Genomic DNA, 21,071 nt, shown 5'->3' on the forward strand with positions numbered 1-21,071 from the left:
GGGGTACATTACTGAAAAAAGGTTGAGAACCACTGTATTAGAGTGCTAAAACTGCCAAGAGCTAATCAATTGTCAATATACCAGTGTGCAGCTTTTTAAACATCACAAAATGCTTTTTTTTTTTTAAAAGGAAGTTTGTTTTGTAATTTGTTTTCATTGCTGCCATTTTGACTGTTTATTTTGAATACATAAAGTTAAGGGTTTTATTTAGTACTTTGCCTTTCCTCTCTTTTACATGGACAACATTTTAATAGTCATTTAAATTTTCTAACTGCTGAATGAGCAGGACAGTTACCTTATAAATAAATATGAATTGTGATTGACTAAGTCATATTTGTTGTTATTAAGCACATGCCTAAAATAACTTAAGCTGCATTTAGAAGTCAATGGAAAAATTTGAGCCATTAAATATATGCACGTTTTATTATCCGACTAATCATGAAGATAGTCGATGATTAATCGACTATCGATTTAATGGGAAGTTGCAGCCCTAATGGAGCTGGCTTTTAAAAAATTGGTTTACATAAAAAAAAATAATTAAATAGATTTTTGCAAATTATAAATCAATCTAGAGTGGGAACAAATAAGAATCACAGTTTGCCCTGCTACCAAACAGTGAGGTGGGAAACACACAAAGTGAAAGGTCAGCACATTAATGCAAAGCCATGTGACAAGGCAGTGAGGGTTTGCTAGAGCGGTATAATGTTGTTCTCCTCCGCAGGAGGTGTGACTCCACAGCATTCCTCCTCATTTTGGCAAAATGTCCATTCATCTGAAGGATGCGGAATCTAATTCAGAGAACACGCTGGCGTGCACGTAGTCCATTACGTGCATGCACGCTTGTTTCTGACACTTTAAGAGGGGACAAACAAACCTGATTCACGACGCCTCACCTTAGCGCGCAGCAGCATGTCACTGAATAAAATTGAACTTTAAGCCTTGAGCTACTGCTACCACTACACCAGGGGTGTCCTGGCTGGTCCGCCAGTATTACATGATGCAAGGGCACGGCAACAGCAGCTGTTTCTCTATGCCAGGGGTCGGCAACCTTTACCACTCAAAGAGCCATTTAGACCCGTTTCACAAAGTAAAGAAAACAATGGGAGCCACATAGGGGTGTAACGGTACGTGTATTTGTATCGAACCGTTTCGGTACGGGGTTTCGGTTCGGCACCCGGGCGTACCGAACAAGTTCGGAAGCAGAAGTCTTCACAAGCTGCTCTGCTTTCTGCCTCTGCCTCATTGTCCCGCCCACACAACCATCTGATTGGTTACATACAAAGCCAATCAGCAGTGCATATTCAGAGCGATGTAACAGCCAATCAGCAGTGCATATTCAGACTTCAGAACGATGTAGTCAATGCTTTAGCGTAGAGCAGATATTCGTCTAGCAGGGGAGGAGTGGACTCTACCCAAATTATACTAAACACTTCCCAGTCACAACTATTACAAACATCACTATGAGCCCGTTGACCTTCTAGAAACTTAAACTGCAGCTCAGCTCGCTTACTGTATGGACTTGAGATGAAGGCTCATTAGCTTTTAGCGTAACGTTAGCTCATTTTTCTGTGTGAATATGTGCGTGCGTGCGTGTGTGTGAGCGTGTGTGTGTGTGTGTGTTTTAGGGGCAGCAAAGTCCTGTCTGTCTGTTATTTCATTGAACTCCATTGTGTTTAGGGATGAATAGTCTCTCCTATTGCAATTGTACTATTTTTCAGCTATAGTTACATGAATCATTAGTAATGTAGCAGCCTAGTTTTGAATAGCAGGGTCCCTGTTATCACATGTTGATAAAAATACAACATTTACATAATAAAAGTCAACTACAGGCTTCCCAAATTCTGTAATAAATTAAGCATGATGAGTTGACATTAAACAGTTTCAATGGAAACTGTTTAATGTTAAACTTTTTATATGTAGAAGAAAGTTTTTTTCATTTTATTTAATCAAAGCAACAACTTGAGGCAGTTTAATGTGGATTAACGTGGGCAGAATTATTATAGTGTTTCCATTGTTAAAAGGATAAAACCATTGTTTACAAATTTGGTAAATAAATAACCCAAAAAATTAATATTTTGTTGATTTCTTACTGTACCGAAAATGAACCAAACCGTGACCTCTAAACCGAGGTACGTACCGAACCGAAATTTTGTTGTACCGTTACACCCCTAGAGCCACATAACTCTTTTGAAATTTATAATGAAATAATACTGCATACAGAAATTTTTTTTTTTGCTTTGTGCTATGTATAAACCAGGGGTCTCAGACACGCGGCCCGCACCTTAATAGGAAAATTTAACGTTAGTGCGGCCCGCAAGTTTTATATGAATGCCGCTTGACAGCGTCACACCTGCCAACCCTCCCAATTTCCCCGGGAGACGACCGAATTCCAGAGTAATTATTCTCTCGAATGTACGCTGGTGTTCACCCAATGAACATTAATAAGGGCGTACAATGATGGCCCTTCCGCTAGCGCCCTCAACGGCTTGTACAAATAGCTTGCCAGCCCAAAGAATTGTTTGACGAGGCTATTGCAGACACACGTAAGAGACTGCAAGGCATCCTTATTCAACAGCAATACGAGTCACACTGAGGGTGGCCGTTTAAACAACTTTAGCACTCTTACTAATATGCGCCACACTGTGAACCCACACCAAATAAGAATGACAAACACATTTCAGGAGAACATCCGCACTATAACACAACATAAACACGACATAATACATACCCAGAATACCCAGCTACCCCCAACCCCGCCCAGCTCAACCGACGCACGGAGGGGTTAGGTTGGTGGTAGCTTTTGTGTATGATACATGGGATTCTGGGTATTTGTTCTGTCGTGTTTATGTTGTGTCACGGTGCGGATGTTCTCCCGAAATGTGTTTGTCATTCTTGTTTGGTGTGGGTTCACAGTGTGGCACATATTAGTAAGATTGTTAAAGTTGTGTATATCACAACCCTCAGTGTGACCTGTATGGCTGTTGACCAAGTATGCCTTGCAGTAGCTTGTGCGTTCAGATAGAGGTCGCATCCAAGATTTGACCGGCCGGCCGGCACGCAGGTAGCATGGTGAAAATCCTGGCACGATGACATTTAGAAAGGGTGTTAGAGGCATTGTCATCACAGCACTTCCTCAAAGTTGATGTCTGGGTGAAATTCGAAAAATGTTTACCCGGGAAATTCCTGATAGAGACACTAAAATTTGGAAATCTACCTGACTTCTCCGGGCGGTCGGCAAGTATGCGGCTGAGCCACATCAGAGTGGTCAAAGAGCCGCATGCGGCTCCGGAGCCGCGGGTTGCCGACCCCTGCTCTATGCCATGTTATGATGTTTTGAAGTAGATCTGTTAAACAATAGTTACAAAAAAAACAAAGAAAACATTAACAAAGTGTTTTATTTTTTTTTGATTTGGTGCCATCTTTTGGACGAGTTTGCTCGTCGTTCAGTTTTCTAGCCGTCCATAGCGTTCCTACTCGTATGGATTCTTCATTCTTAACTCCAAGCAACATTTGTAAGTCTTACAGTTAAACTATAAATGTTTATACTTACTAATGTGTGATGTCTGTTTGAGTGTTTTCATGCATATTTGTACATGCTAACAAAATATAACAACGCAAGCGTCGTTAGCATGAGCTAATATGCTAACAGAATTACAAGCGACTGTATTAGTATTATTAACTTACAATTGCATTCTTTTTGTAATGTTTCAATTTCACAAATTCCTCGGTAAGCTCACCAAGACATCACTGCAAAGTTATTGAGTCTGTTTGGATCAGGGGTGTCAAAGGTAGGGCTCTTGGGCCTTATTAGGCCCACAAACAGGTCTTACGCGGCCCGCGAGATGAGTGTGCCAAGTATAAAAATGAGCTAAAATTGTTTAATGAAAGAAACTGCTGTCCTGAATGTTTCCACTGGATGTCGCAGAAGCCATTCTGTCAGGCAAGCCAACGGTTTATACTGGGGCCAAGCAAATGAAACCTGCCGATTCACGTCTTCTGGCACCCTTATTGCCCCAAAATGTCAAAAATGAGAAAAGTGAACGCATAGTGCAACTCAGCCCTCTTGAATAGTTTTTACCTTTTTTTGTACAGTTTGTTGAGTTAGCATAGGAATAATATGTGGACGTGACAAATTAGGTCTTTGATACCTCAAGGTTTTTATCAATGTATTATTTATTGTGTTCAATCCCAGATAGGCTGTGAGTTAATGGTTAATGACTTTGTACACTGAGAGGAAGTCTAAGTTCATTGTGTTTTTCAAACGACACACATTTTATTCCTCAGAATTTGAAGTCTTTTGTCAAGAGGATTAGTTGTGGTTTATAAATTTTTAGAATGTGCTTGTTCTGTTTTTGGCCAGGCTAAAAAAAAAAGAAAACAATCTGAAATTGTCTTTATTTTTAAGTTATTATGCCATGTTTTTTACCAATGCGGCCCACTTGGGAATAGATGTTCCTCCACGCAGGCCCCTGAGCTAAAATGACTTTGACACCCCTGGTTTAGCTGATTGGATGACTCCTGTTTTGTTGGATCAGCCGTTTTACTGCCGTGTTTCAGGCACCGTTTGGAAACTGACATAACTGACTTCAAGTGTCCTACATGTGGCAGATACTACCGAGCAAGGATCGGCTTGTCAAGTGAACTGAGGACAAGTCAACCATGTCCGGCTCATCGTCGACAACGACGGAGGAACATCATCAGCTGATTGGATGACTCCTGTTTTGTTTGATCAGCCATTTTACTGCCGTGTTTCAGGCATTGTTTGGAAATAATAAGGTAGGTAAACAAACTCTTACATAATCTTTTTGTGTAAATAACTCATTTCAATATAAATACATCTGCGGCTAATATACAGTCGTGTTCAAAAGTTCACATACACTTGTAAAGAACATAAGGTCATGGCTGTCTTGAGTTTCCAATAATTTCTACAAGTCTTATTTTTTTCTGTGACCTACAATATACTTGTAGGTCACAGAAAACCTTCATGATGTTTGGTTCTTTTATGAATTCATTAAGGGTCTACTGAAAATGTGACCAAATCTGCTGGGTCAAAAGTATACATACAGCAATGTTAATATTTGGTTACATGTCCCCTGGTACGTTTCACTGCAATAAGGCGCTTTTGGTAGCCATCCACAAGCTTTTGGCAAGCTTCTGGTTGAAATTTTGACCACTCCTCTTGACAAATTTGGTGCAGTTCAGCTAAATATGGTTTTCTGACATGGACTTGTTTCTTCAGCATTGTCCACACATTTAAGTTGGGACTTTGGGGAGGTCATTCTAAAACCTCAATGGTAGCCTGATTTAGCCATTCCTTTACCACTTTTGATGTGTGTTTGGGGTCATTGTCCTGTTGGAACACCCAACTGTGCCCAAAACCCAACTTCCGGGCTGAGGATTTTAGGTTGTCCTGAAGAATTTGGAGGTTTTTTGATTGATTGATTGATACTTTTATTAGTAGATTGCACAGTACAGTACATATTCCGTACAATTGACCACTAAATGGTAACACCCGAATAAGTTTTTCAACTTGTTTAAGTCGGGGTCCACGTTAATCAATTCATGGTAATCCTCCTTCTCATTGTCCCATTTGCACCAGTTCCATTGGTAGCAAAACAGGCCCCGAGCATAATACTATCACCACCATGCTTGACAGTAGGTGTGGTATTTCTGGGATTAAAGGCCTCACCTTTTCTCCTCCAAACATATTGCTGGGTATTGTGGCCAAACCTCTCTATTTTTGTTTCATCTGACCACAGAACTTTCCTCCTGAAGGTCTTATCTTTGTTATTGTGATGTCAGTGGAACAAAAATGGAGCTGTTTGGCCACAATACCCAGCAATATGATTGGAGGAGAAAAGGTGAATGTGTATGTAAAAGTGCATGTAAGCCTTTGAACACAACTGTATGGAAAACTATATTTTTCCCCTGTGCTCTATAGCCCAAAAATACGGTAATCGATGTTTGTACCATTGTTCATCAAATCTGGAATAGTTCTAATAGAGATGCATCAGAGAATCCATCATTTCCTCACCTCTATAGGATACATTGGTTTTAATGGTTCATGCAAAGACTCACCATTCCACAATGACTGGGTGCAAGAGAGTGTTGTTCACTTGGAATCTGAGTCAAAGAGAAAACATCCCAATTAGGCCTGAAGTGGACAAAACCAGTGCTTGCTGCTAAATGCATAAAAGTGGCGCACATTTAAAGAGAGCCCGAAGGCTAAAGTATGTAGATCATTGTTGACTTCACCAAATGATCTTATTGTGTGAGACTTGACTGCTTTGTGGAGCACACACAAAAGATGTAATGACATGAAACCTACTGGCTAATTCCTTCAAAGGAGGCTTCACGGCTGACACTCCCGCTGTCCGTGTTCTGTCCTCGCTGCAGTGAAAAGCGACATTAAATCCTCTTTAACGCACGCCAATGAGCATAGCTCGGGAATTAGCAGACACACACACACACGCACACACACACACACACCCATCACCAATACCAGACGTGATTGGTCACGAGTGTTTGTCAGCAAAAGGAAAGGTCAGTGCAGCGTACCAGTGTGAGGAGGACGGCTGGTTTCAGGTTGCCAAGGACTTCGGCGATCTGCAAGGCGAAAAAACAGTCAGGGTTGTTATGAGACGCCTACAGAGTGACACGCTGGCTGGCAGGTGTGGCTCCGCGGCAACAGACGAGAACTTCACATGACTTTTATTGCTCATCCGGCAGCTTAAAATGTTAGTGACATTTTCCTGACACGCTGGTGACCCCCCGGGGGAGCCCTCCGACTATCACATAGCTTTAATACTGCACATCAGGGTGGAGGCAGATTTGCAGCGTGAAGGTCGCCTTATTTGGGCTTGGCTGGTTAGAACACATCACTTCGTCAGAACCTCCAAAACCAGTGAAGTTGGCATGTTGTGTAATTCGTAAATAAAAACAGAATATAATGATTTGCAAATCTTTTTCAACTTATTTTCAATTGAATAGACTGCAAAGACAAGATATTTAATGTTCGAACTGAGAAATATATATATTTTTTGCATCCATCCATCCATCCATCATCTTCCGCTTATCCGAGGTCGGGTCGCGGGGGCAGCAGCCTAAGCAGGGAAGCCCAGACTTCCCTATCTCCAGCCACTTCGTCTAGCTCTTCCCGGGGGATCCCGAGGCGTTCCCAGGCCAGCCGGGAGACATAGTCTTTCCAACGTGTCCTGGGTCTTCCCCGTGGCCTCCTACCAGCTGGACGTGCCCTAAACACATCCCTAGGGAGGCGTTCGGGTGGCATCCTGACCAGATGCCCGAACCACCTCATCTGGCTCCTCTCGATGTGGAGGAGCAGCGGCTTTATTTTTGCAAATAATCATTAAAGACCTACTGATTCTTATTTAAGCGGGGATATCAGGTCCATTCTGTGTCATACTTGATCATTTCCCGATATTGCCATATATTTGCTGAAAGGATTTAGTAGAGAACATCGACGATAAAGTTTGCAACTTTTAATGCTGATAAAAAAGCCTTGCCTTTACTGGAAGTCGCAGACGATGACATCACAAGGGTGAGGGCTCCTCACATCCTCACATTGTTTTTAATGGGAGCCTCCAACAGCAAGAGCTATTCGGACCGAGAAAACGACAATTTCCCCATTAATTTGAGCGAGGATGAAAGATTTGTGTTTGAGGACATTGAAAGCGAAGGACTAGAAAAAAATAAATAAATCAAGTTAAAAAAAAAAAGGCGAATGCATTGGGACGGATTCAGATGTTTTTGGACACATTTACTAGGATAATTCTTGGACATCCCTTATATTTTTCTATTGTGTTGCTAGTGTTTTAGTGAGTTTAATAGTACCTGATAGTCGGAGGGGTGTGTCCATGGGTGTCTTGAGGCCAGTGTCTGAGGGAAGTCGACGGCAGCTGTATGGACGGCGCAAGCTCAGCTGATCTCCGGTAAGAGGCGACTTTTTACCACAATTTTCTCACGGAAAACTGCTGGTTGACATTTGGTCGGGATCCATGTTCGCTTGACCGCGCTGATCCATAGTAAAGCTTCACCTCTGGGAATTTTAAACTAGGAATCACCGTGTGTTTGTGTGGCTAAAGGCTAAAGCTTCCCAACTCCATCTTTCTACTTCTCCATTATTAATTGAACAAATTGCAAAAGATTCAGCAACACAGATGTCCAAAATACTGTGTAATTATGCGATTAAAGCAGCCGACTTTTAGCTGTGTGAGGTGCAGCGCTAATATTTCCTTACATTCCGTGACGTTTTCAACAAGAAACTTGCGGGAAATTTAAAATTGCAATTCAGTAAACTAAAAAGGCTGTATTGGCATGTGTTGCAATGGTAATATTTCATCATTGATATATAAACTATCAGACTGCGTGGTCGGTAGTAGTGGGTTTCAGTAGGTCTTTAACTTAGAATTTAATTGTAGCAACACATTTCAAAATAGTTGGCACAGGGGCATTTTTACCACTGTTTTACATGGCCTTTCCTTGTAACAACAATCAGTAAACGTTTGGGAACTGAGACGACCAATTTTTAAAGCTTTTCAGGTGGAATTATTTCCCATTTTTGATTAATAAGCTTAAGTTGTTCAACAGTCCGAGTCTCCATTGTGGTATTTTAGCATTCATATTGCGCCACACATTTTCAATGGGAGACTGGTCTGGACTACAGGCAGGCCAGTCTGGTACCCGCACTCTTTAAAGGCACACTGTTGTAACACATGGCTTGGCATTGTCTTGCTGAAATAAGCAGCGGCGTCCAGGAAAAAGACGTTGCTTACTTGGATGGCAACATATGTTGCTCCAAAACCTGAATGTACCTTTCAGCATTAATGGTGCCTTCACAGATGTGTAAGTTACCCATGCATTGGGCACTAATACACCCCTATACCATCACAGATGCTGGCTTTTGAACTTTGCGCATATAGCAATCCAGATGGTTCTTTTCCTCTTTGTTCCCGAGGACATGACGTCCACAGTTTCCAAAAACAATTGTGGACACGTCAGACCAAAGACCACTTTTCCACTTTGCATCAGTCCATCTTAGATGAGCTCGGCCCCAGTGAAGCCGGCGGCATTTCTGGGTGTTGTTGATAAATGGCTTTTGCTTTGCATAGTAGAGTTTTAACTTGCACTTACAGATGTAGCGAGCTACTGTAGTTACTACAGTGGTTCTCTGAAATTTTCCTGATCCCATATGGTGATATCCTTTACACACTGTCGCTTTTTGATGAAGTACGGCCTGAGGGATCGAAGGTCACGGCCTCAGCCGCTTACGTGCAATGAATTCTCCAGATTCTCTTAACCTTTTTAAATGGTGATTACGGACGTCGAGGAATATTGTTTTCAAACTGTTAGACAATTTGGTCACACATTTGTTCACAAAGTGGTGACCCTCGCCCCATCCTCATTTGTGACCGACTGAGTATTTCATTGAAGCTGCTTTTATACCCAACACGGCACCCACCTGTTCCGGATTGGCCTGTTCACCTGTGGGATGTTCCATATAAGTGTTTGATGAACATTCCTCAACTTTATCAGTCTTTTTTGCCACTTGTGCCAGCTTTTTTGCAACATGTGGCAGACATCAAATTGAGCTAATATTTGCAAAAAATAACAAAGCTTTCCAGTTCTAACGTTAAATATCTTTTCTTTGCAGTCTATTCAATTGAATATAGTTTGAAAAGGATTAGCAAATCATTGTATTCTGTTTTTATTTGCGATTTACACAAGGTGCCAACTTCATTGGATTTGGGGTTTGTAGTAAATTACGCTTATTAGACCAGTGATTCTCAAACTGTGGTACGGGCTCTCCTTAGTGGAACCGCAAATAATCAGTACAATAAAGTACAGTGTTCATTTTACTATATTCAAACACAGTGTTACTGTTCAAACTTTGTGTAATGTTACAGTGGCCAAAGTAAGAAATATACTTGTAAAATTAAAGGCCTACTGAAACCCACTACTACCGACCACGCAGTCTGATAGTTTATATATCAATGATGAAATATTAACATTGCAACACATGCCAATACGACTTTTTTAGTTTACTAAATTACAATTTTAAATTTCCCGGGAGTTTCGTCTTAGAAACGTTGTGTAATGATGACGTGTAAGGATGACGTCACAGGGTTTTAGGAAGTGTGAGCGCTACGCACACACACAGGTAAAAGTCGTCTGCTTTAACGGCATACTTACGCAGTATTTTTGACATCTGTGTTGCTGAATGTTTTGCAATTTGTTCAATTAATATTGGAGAAGTCACAGTAGAAAGATGGAGTTTGGAAGCTTTAGGTTTTAGCCACACAAACACACGGTGATTCCTTGTTTAAAATTCCCGGAGGTGAAAATTTACTATGGATCAGAGCGCGGTCAAGCCAACATGAATCCAGACCACATGTCAACCAGCAGGTTTTGGTGAGAAAATTGTGGTTAAAAAGTCAGTTCTTACCGGATAAAAGCTGAGCTTGTGCCGTCCATAGCTGCCATCGACTCGCCTGAGACACTGCGCGTCAACACCCGGCCGTGGACACACCCTTCTGACTATCAGGTACTATTTAACTCACCAAAACACTAGCAACACAATAGAAAGATAAGGGATTTTCCAGAATTATCCTACTAAATGTCTTTAAAAACATCGGAATACGTCCCGATGCTATCGCGTTTTTTTATTTTTTTTAACTCTTTTTTTTTTTTTTTCCAGTCCGTCGCTATCAATATCCTCAAACATGAATCTTTCATCCGCACTCAAATTAATGGGGAAATTGTCGTTTTCTCGGTCCGAATAACTGTTTTTGTTGGAGACGCCCATTAAAATCAATGTGAATATATGAGGAGCCATCAACATGTTACGTCACCTCGTCTGCGACTTCCGGTAAAGGCGAGGCTTTTTCAGGAAGTTCCAAAATGGGAGAACTTTATCGTCGATTTTCTCTACTAAATCCTTTCAGCAAAAATATGGCAATATCGCGAAATGATCAAGTATGACACACACATAGAATGGGCCTGCTATTCCCGTTTAAATAAGAAAATCTCATTTCAGTAGGCCTTTAAATCTCTTGCCTTGTTTTTAATGACTACTTGGGCCTACTGCGCTACTCTATTTTAATGTTGTCAATATAGTGGTACTGGAGAGCAAATGTGTTTTCTTATGTGGTACAATAATCGGAGTAAAAAAGTTTGACAACCACTGTGCTACACCATTTATAGGCAATGGCTAAATCGGTTCACCAACCACGTGTTCTAAATACTGTAATATTCTCATTCTGTATTTGTATTTAAATTGATTGAACTCACTGGCAATGTAATAAACTACAAGTTTTAAGGGCTGTCAACAAATGCATCAAAAAACAAAAATAGTGTACCAGGGCACTAATTGTTCTCATCACCAAATTGGGGATTGGAGTATAGGTCGGATGTGACCAGTTATAAGGGTAAACACCTCCGGGGTCAAAGGGTTGTTGTTGTTTTGGAAAGAAGTCAGATAATAAACTCACCGGTTCAGAGCTGCTGCTCTCTGGCCTCATTATCTCAACTCCCACAATAGCTCATTTAATAACAGCAATGTGTGTCACTACTATAAAGTCTTTATATACATGAACGGATGTTGAGAATTAACTCATTCTTGAGATGTAATATTTTAGGTTATATGTTTATGTAATACAAAACATGACTATTATGAGAATACATTTGTTTTCTTATGAAAACTAATTAGTATTTTCATGTGGAATAAACTTCAAATATTACAAAATATACCTATGGTATAACGAGTAGCGATGCCTTGAAACAATCGGCCTTATGTCCACCAAACAGTATAGACTGTCCTGAAAAAGTATGTGAGTAGCCGTTGCTGATTAATGCCTTTTTAATGCTGATTACAAAAGCCAATCCTCTCTGGCTTTCTAATACTTTATTTATTTTTGACAGTAGCGGCTAACAGTGTAAGTCCATTAGGGATGGGTGCTGAATTCGGTACTTTAATACGCACCGACCAAATTCTTACTAGGTATTGATCCACGTAAAATCAAGCGGTGCCATACTTTGATACTTTTGTTGCACATGACGTCACATCCGGTTGCAGACTAAACACGGAACCACGTAAACAAACAGACAAGCAGCACTCAGGGCTAACTTAGTCAAACTCCCTCTAGTAATGTGGCAATTTTCAACACCAACAAAGCAAGCATGCTTGGTAGAAAATTCTCAAATGTAAAGTAAGGCACCACTCTTCCAAAATATGCTCGCTTAATGATAATTTACATTGGATTTGCCAACGACAGCCTACTATTATCATCAGCAAATTTACATGGCGATTTCAACACCTCCAAATTTGGTATTGTAAACCACAACTAAGATGAATGATAAAATCTTCTAGTGTGTAATGAGCACAGTACTTAGCAAGTCCAAGACTTTAGATGGCAGTAGTGTGTAGTTTATGGTGTGTGTGGGTTTTTTTTTTTTGCACCCTAAAAAGTGCTAATCCTGTATTGTATCTAATACGCACTGTACGTTTAATTGTAACATGCATCCTAGTTGTAGTATTATTGGCAAATTAGAATTGCCTTTGCTAATGCTATTCAGTAGCATGCCGACAGCAAGGCCAGTATATATTAGCATCAAGCTAACGCATTTTTGGAAAAGTGGAGCCTTGCTTTTTAATGTGGAGCATTTATTGAGGCATTTTTTTTGTTGGCAATAGGAATTGCAACATTACCTAGAGGTGTTTTGGTTGAGTCTTAGCCGGCAACTGAGCGTGACCTTTGTGTTAGAGTTCATGTGAATCAGTACCCGGTAGGATCGGCAGGATTCGGTCAGTGCTAAAAAAGTACCGGGTTCGGTACCCATCCCTAATTAAAAACAAACATGTATTAATGCATATTGCTTTTGCTCTAAATTACATACCGTATTTTTCGGACTATAAGTCACAGTTTTTTTCCTAGTTTGGCCACGGGGTGCGACTTATACACAGGAGCAACTTTTGTGTGAATTTATTAACACATTACCGTAAAATCTCAAATAATTTTACTTAGCTCATTCACGTAAGAGACTAGACATATAAGATTTCATGGGATTTAGCTATAAGGAGTGACAGATTGTTTGGTAAACGTATAACATGTTCTATATGTTATAGTTATTTGAATGACTCTTACCATAATATGTTATGTTAACATACCAGGCACCTTCTCAGTTGGTTATTTATGCGTCATATAACGTATTCAGCCTGTTGTTCACTGTTCTTTATTTTAAATTGCCTTTCAAATGTCTATTCTTGGTGTTGGGTTTTATCAAATACATTTCCCCCAAAAAAGCGACTTATACAGTGGGGCAAAAAAGTATTTTGTCAGCCACCGATTGTGCAAGTTCTCCCACTTAAAATGATGACAGAGGTCTGTAATTTTCATCATAGGTACACTTCAACCGTGAGAGACAGAATGTGAAATAAAAAATCCAGGAATTCACATTGTAGGAATTTTAAAGAATTTATTTGTAAATTATGGTGGAAAATAAGTATTTGGTCAACCATTCAAAGCTCTCACTGATGGATGGAGGTTTTGGCTCAAAATCTCACGATACATGGCCCCATTCATTCTTTCCTTAACACGGATCAATCGTCCTGTCCCTTTAGCAGAAGAACAGCCCCAAAGCATGATGTTTCCACCCCCATGCTTCACAGTAGGTGTGGTGTTCTTGGGATGCAACTCAGTATTCTTCTTCCTTTAAACACGACAAGTTGAGTTTATACCAAAATGGATACATCAATCAATCAATCAATCAATGTTTATTTATATAGCCCCAAATCACAAATGTCTCAAAGGACTGCACAAATCATTACGACTACGACATCCTCGGAAGAACCCACAAAAGGGCAAGGAAAACTCACACCCAGTGGGCAGGGAGAATTCACATCCAGTGGGACGCCAGTGACAATGCTGACTATGAGAAACCTTGGAGAGGACCTCAGATGTGGGCAACCCCCCCCCTCTAGGGGACCGAAAGCAATGGATGTCGAGCGGGTCTAACATGATACTGTGAAAGTTCAATCCATAGTGGCTCCAAGACAGCAGTGAGAGTCCCGTCCACAGGAAACTATCTCATGGACTATACAGCAGAGGATTGGGAGAATGTCATGTGGTCAGATGAAACCAAAATAGAACTTTTTGGTATAAACTCAACTCGTCGAGTTTGGAGGAAGAAGAATACTGAGTTGCGTCCCAAGAACACCATACCTACTGTGAAGCATGGGGGTGGAAACATCATGCTTTGTGGCTGTTTTACTGCTAAGGGGACAGGACGATTGATCCGTGTTAAGGAAAGAATGAATGGGGCCATGTATCGTGAGATTTTGAGCCAAAACCTCCTTCCATCAGTGAGAGCTTTGAATGGTTGACCAAATACTTATTTTCCACCATAATTTACAAGTAAATTCTTTAAAATTCCTACAATGTGAATTCCTGGATTTTTTTTTCACATTCTGTCTCTCACAGTTGAAGTGTACCTATGATGAAAATTACAGACCTCTGTCATCATTTTAAGTGGGAGATCTTGCACAATCGGTGGCTGACTAAATACTTTTTTGCCCCACTGTATATGTTTTTTTCCTTTTTTATTATGCATTTTCGGCAGGTGCGACTTATACTCCGAAAAATACGGTATATACTATTACCGCGGCAGCACAGTGCACCTCAGCCTTAATCCCAATATAAAAATCCCCATGATCAAGACATTACTGGAGGTTCTAAAGAGTGTGTGTCACGCCTCAGTGACAACCTCCGCAATAGAACCTTCTGGAGCACAACAAGCTCGTCAAACCGAGCCAGGCGGAACGCTCTGACGTGCGCAGAGCGGCAAGAATCTGACTCGGTGGACTTAAGGAACAAAGAAATGTAGACGTCTGTCACGCTGCAACTTAATGAGAAGGTCACAATATTGACAGCGAGTTTTCCTATTGTGCTTTCAGCGTGAAGCCCAGCAGGCGAACAGGGCCTACACTTAACGCAGCAAAAGCAGCTATTATGGCGTTTAAGCGCTTCGAAGGCTCCCGCTGTGACGACACTGGAGGAGGCGCAGGTGGGATTGATGCAAAAGCCCTCCCTCCAGGCTGGAAGTGTGACGCCGCGGGGAAGTGCGGAGATATAAGACCCACTTCTTCCCTTAACAATAGCGAGAAGGTCACTACGTAAAATGTAGCCCCCGCTGTTTAAATTACATGTGATCGCCGACAAGGCAAAACATGTTGATGGCAGCGGCGGGGGTTATCGGCGGAATAGATTTGTTGTGATTTGTCAACATGCGCGCCTCCAAAATAGCTGTGGAAATGTCAGATATGTTGACGTCGGAGGTCCCGCGGGAGCCTGCCTGTCAGTGGCGACGTACACGGCTGCTTTGCAAAACTCCCCAAAACACACAATTAAAAGCCCGCCTCGGCTTGGGTGTATTTTTAGCATCGACTGGTAAAATGTTTAAGATCTTAAGCAAAGGTTGTCATGGGTGAAGTAGCAATGGATTGATCATTTAAGCTTTTCCTTGCTTTGTTTATGTTTAGCTAGAAGACATGCAAACACACTCGGATCGACATCTTTTTAACGGACTATGACGCCACCAGCATTTGCAAGCCCTGTCTGGAGCTCAGCTGGTTTAAGCGTGCTCCTTTCAAACAGAACAGAGGTGTCAAATGTGTGGCCAGCAGCTCGAGTTTTGTTGGCCTGCAACATTTTGTTGGGAAAAAGAAATCTATAAAATAGCATATGGACGTACAGTAGGAAGGGGATTCATATGGCCCAATTTTTCACAATTTACCTGACACATGAAACGTGACAAGTTTCCAAATTTTGACAATTTTTGTTTGTTAAATGCTACAAACAGACATTATATATTAAAACTTACTGCCAGCTTTGTGTTATAAGTGACAAATTTACTATTATTAGTGTCAAAGTTTCAGCTTTTTATCATTACAGTATGTCTTATTGCACTTTTTTTCTTACATTTTTACTGTTTTTTTTTCCAGATAAAACCTGAGCTGCTGTCTGCAAATGTCTCCCTGATCATATTTGGACAACCCTGAAACAACTAATATTATTACACCTTGTCACATACACCATAAAGCTGACACTAAGTTTGGTATTTAAACATATGTAATTTCTGTTTTTAGCATTTTTTATTTTTTTACATAATAACAAATATCCAAATGGCCGCCGCCTACTTTGACTTTTTATTATGCGGACCTTAGGGAAAACAGTTAGGACACTTCTAATATAGAACATATTTGACTTGCATTTTTACACTAGATACCTTATTAAAATCAGCGGGTTTTTGTCATAGAGAGGATCTTGATTTAGTGTTTTTGCAGTGCATCCTTAAAACAATAGATCACTATGTCTGATTGAGGATATTTGACTAGTGTAGAGATTTTTTTTAAGGGTGTCCCAATCGAATATCAATATCGGTCAGAAGAACAAGTATCGGATTTAAACAGCTTGCATGTAAAATCTGATACACATATCTTGTGCAAATCTGGACCTCATTGACGTACCAGTAGAGTGGACAAACAAGTTGACTTTGTATACTTAATTGCTTTTCATTGTTTCATAAACCATATCCAGTTGTATTTACAACTCAGAAAGTATATTAAAACACTGGTTAAACACTACAAAATGCCACACATTCAGTCAGCCATTCTGAATTTTCCGCTTTGCCTTTTTTCAGAGATTGTCATCGTTTCTGCACTCTGACCATGTTATCAGATTAGTCATACTGCAAATATGCAAAAATTGGAACGATATACAAGAAGGAAAAAACACTTTTGGCTTTTTTAGGGTGCTCTCAGTGCTCAATGGTCTTGTGATTAGAGTGTCCGCCCTGAGATCGGTAGGTCGTGAGATCAAACCCCTGACGAGTCATACCAAATACTATAAAAATGGGACCAATTACCTCTCTGCTCGGCACTGAGCATCAAGGGTTGGAATTGGGGGTTAAATGAGCAAAATGATTCCCAGGCGCGGCCACCGCTGCTGCTCACTGCTCCCCTCACCTCCCAGGGTGTGAACAAGGGGATGGGAAAAAATGCAGGGGACACATTTTACCACACCGAGTGTGTGTGTGTGACAATCATTGGTACTTTAACTTAATTCTATTGCGCCCAATGTACTCTCTCCAAAAAACAGCCAGAAAGCACCACCAATACTCCATTTAAATGTCGTGACCTAAAAAGTATCCAAATATGAGTGATATTGTTATTATGAGCGGCAAAGCAGACGGCCTATTTTAGCTGTCGATTTTATGTAAAGACATTTACATAAAATATAAAACTGTCGGTTTGAATATGTTTATAATAAACGGCGGGGCTACAGCAGAATAATAATTATTAAAAAAAAAAAAAGCCAAAATACAAACGTTCGGATCGGAGCTCAAGCAGCGTCAAGACAGGGCTGAGTGTATCGACAAAAAAAAAAACAGTGAGCGAATGCTAGTTTACACTGCTATTGTTGACACACTGAGCCGCGGCTGCTTCTGCTTGGTCTAAAATTCTCAAAAAGTAAATTCTAGATAATAATTCATGCATCTCTCACCGGCTTGTAGGCAAATGTGGCCATGGTCTAACAGGCTGGTCGACTTTCACGTCCGCGCGATTGCAAAAAAGACCCCAAAACACGCTTCCTGCTGGAATTTATTTTTTAACCCATTATCAGGATTGTGATTGATTCTTCATCTAAACGGGATTATGTGAGCGTACCGTCGCTCGGCATCTCAGAGAAAGATAAAATACTACAGTAAGTGTTTTTTTTTATTATGGTTTGTTATGGCTAGTTTGTATGTTTAGCAGCTAGCAATGCTGCTAATGTAATAGCGTTACAATAAAGCTGCATCCACCGGGTCGCAGTCGGCTTGTAAAACTTATTGTTCATCCTCTTTGAGTTCGGGCTCAAAAATATAAGCTTCTGGATCATAATTTTTTCCCAACGACTCTCACAGAGTCTGCTTGATTAGCATTGTTGTTGATGGGGAAGGGATCCGTGGGTCCTAGCGCAATGTCACGCGATCACGCTTCCTCATTATCTCTCAAAATGGCTCGGGAATCTCTGTGATATTGATACTATTTTGGTCATATATCATAAATATTTATCCGCAAACTTTGGAAATCTTTAAGAAGCATTTTGTTGTACATATCGTATGTGCTGGTGTTGTTCTATTGTTGTTGTTGTTGTGTTTGCTGTTGTTGTTTTTGTCTCTGTCTAATCCCCTTCTTGTCCCCACAATTCCCCACTCTGTCCTCGTTTTTTTCCCCTCTTATCTCCTCCTGCTCCGGCCCGGCTGCACCAAATGATAATATAAATACATTTAATAAAGTCAAATTCAAATAAGGCAAGAGAAGTATCCTACACTTCTCTTTTGTAAAGTAAATCTGAACAGCTGATATGGGCATCGACATCAACTATATGATTTGCCTGAGAAGCTGGATAGGACAAAAAAAAAAAAAAAAGAAGCATGTTGGTACATTGTTTTTCAGAGAAATATTTGAGTTTTTTTTTCTTCTTCTGCTGCAGAAACCTTGTCTGTGCAGAACTGAGGTTACAAAACAGTGGAGGTACGACCAGAGGACTCACATCGGTGGAGTAGTGCACCTCATCCACGGCGTACTTTTTCCCAAAGTGCTCCTTGGTAAAGATCCTGTCAACACAAGGAAACAAACACACGCTGGTGATGAAAAGCCCACACCAGTCACGTTTGTGCGGACACGGTCAAGGAGAAAACACACTCATTAAGATTTTAGGAGGCTAACACACTCACTCTCCCATCCAAGTGGCGTAGCTGTGGGGCAGTTTGGGAACAAATAGCAGGGATTTGCCAGAGTCCACTTCAATGGCTCCATAGCAGTCAGCCTCTGTGACCCCAAATGCCCAGTGGAAGAAGGACTCCTGCAGACATTAGTCAGCAAAGAAAGTACAAAGCGGGAAGGTCAAAATGAATAAGTGGAAATTGGATTTCTTTTGGGAACAAAGGCACTGGTTAATACATGGCTGAGTACTCCAAGATACCAGGAATAACAGCGGGGACGGCAGATCATACAATGTGACCGGGCGTTCATTACGTGCTTTGAATGACGTTCTGTCTCCTGATCTTGAAATATTTCACAAACAGAACCAATGTTGTAAACATTGAAAAAAACAAACTGTTCAGTCTGCATTAGTAACAGGTTCATTGTACACAAAACTGGACCTGGGCCGATCACACATTTTATATTTGGAAGGTAGCCAGCAGTTTTTTAAATTCTGTAATTATGAAAATATCTGATTCATAATTATTCAAATTTATTGGGGTCAGGCCCAGAACCAATTAACAGTGACAAACAATGGGCGACTGTATTTCATTATCGCAGCACAACAAATTTTAAATATCTTGTGCTGCGATAAGAAACTAAAATGGCAAAAAATAAAACAATTGAGTGATTAATTGACATTTATACATCCATCCATCCATCCATTTTCTACCGCTTATTCCCTTTCGGGTCGCGGGGGGCGCTGGCGCCTATCTCAGCTACAATCGGGCGGAAGGCGGGGTACACCCTGGACAAGTCGCCACCTCATCGCAGGGCCAACACAGATAGACAGACAACATTCACACTCACATTCACACACTAGGGCCAATTTAGTGTTGCCAATCAACCTATCCCCAGGTGCATGTCTTTGGAAGTGGGAGGAAGCCGGAGTACCCGGAGGGAACCCACGCATTCACGGGGAGAACATGCAAACTCCACACAGAAAGATCCCGAGCCTGGATTTGAACCCAGGACTGCAGGAACTTCGTATTGTGAGGCAGACGCACTAACCCCTCTGCCACCGTGAAGCCCGATATTTATACATGAATAATGCAATTGTTTTGTGATTAATCACATGTGCTTACTTGTTAAATTTGACAGCCCTATTCTTATTTATATAAATACACACACACACGTTAGGTCAGGAAAAACACAGAGGCTATTTCATCCTTGTAAGCCTGTTTTGCAGGTTTCCCTGCTCTTACACTTATATATATATATATATATATATATATATATATATATATATATATATATATATATATATATATATATATATATTAAGGGTGTAACGGTACACAAACATTTCCGTTTAGTACGTACCTCGGTTTAGAGGACACGGTTCGGTTAATTTTTGGTACAGTAAGAAAACCAGAAAATGTAAATTTTTTGGGTTATTTATTTACCAAATTTGCAAAATCTTCTAGCAAAAATATTTTTCTTAGTGGAATATTTGATGTGAAGTAATGGGAACCTTGGATAGGTCAATAATTCATAATAACATTTATTTTGATTCAATATTATGTTTTGAGCAATGACAGTTTGAGAGAAAAAACACAGCTTTGTTTCATTAGTCAACATTGCAACTTTTTCGAAATTACATTGAGCCTTTAAGCTTTTTTATTTCACTTTTGTTATGTTTTTTTTTATTTTAATAGTATTTTAGAATGTGCTGTGGGCCTTTAAAACATTAGCTGTGGGCACCCCTGCTATAGATAATAACAAATAAAATCTGATAAATCTATGGGTAAAAAGCAGAGCCTGGCGACGCATGCGCGTTTATCATAACTTTCTCGCTCTCTCTGTCGCTGGCCCTCCCTCACAAATGCTGCTGCGTGCACAATTTGTTTTGTTTTGAACCCCTTCTTAACTCTGAACGTACATTGTTAATGCACCCAACTCTAACTTTAAATGCCAGACATTTGAGGCTTTAAAGAAACTCCACCCGGACAGTCCTGCAAAAGAGGACACATGCGCTGAAAAGAGGAGGTATGGTCAGTCTATCGTAGCCCGGTCGCTGCTAGCATGCCGTGTGTTGTGCCTTGATGTGCATTGTTTACACAACGTGCGGTACGCTACTTCATATGTCTGTGTGGAAACTCGTTCGATACACCTCCGAACCAGACCGAAACGGTTCAATACAAATGCACATATTTTAAAGTGACCTTTTTTAGCCTTCTATTGACCCTTTATCCTTTTTATACTATCCATTTAACTTCTTGTACCTCTGTTTACCTTACATTTAACA

The 21,071-nt window shown here is 40.6% G+C and overlaps 1 protein-coding gene across 1 annotated transcript in view; it reads right to left on the minus strand.

The window, feature by feature from the left end:
• LOC133536253 (xaa-Pro dipeptidase-like) overlaps positions 1 to 21,071 on the minus strand; it is a 63,728-nt gene that overhangs the window by 24,928 nt on the left and 17,729 nt on the right. The window contains exons 3-7 of the mRNA XM_061876645.1: positions 18,796 to 18,923; positions 18,612 to 18,675; positions 6,559 to 6,606; positions 6,329 to 6,390; positions 6,079 to 6,123 (exon numbers count right to left, since the gene is read on the minus strand). Of these exons, the coding sequence (XP_061732629.1) occupies positions 6,079 to 6,123; positions 6,329 to 6,390; positions 6,559 to 6,606; positions 18,612 to 18,675; positions 18,796 to 18,923 (347 nt within the window). The remainder of the gene's footprint in view (positions 1 to 6,078; positions 6,124 to 6,328; positions 6,391 to 6,558; positions 6,607 to 18,611; positions 18,676 to 18,795; positions 18,924 to 21,071) is intronic.

This window comes from Nerophis ophidion, linkage group LG02 (genome assembly GCF_033978795.1).
Source record: "Nerophis ophidion isolate RoL-2023_Sa linkage group LG02, RoL_Noph_v1.0, whole genome shotgun sequence".
Taxonomy (NCBI): domain Eukaryota; kingdom Metazoa; phylum Chordata; class Actinopteri; order Syngnathiformes; family Syngnathidae; genus Nerophis; species Nerophis ophidion.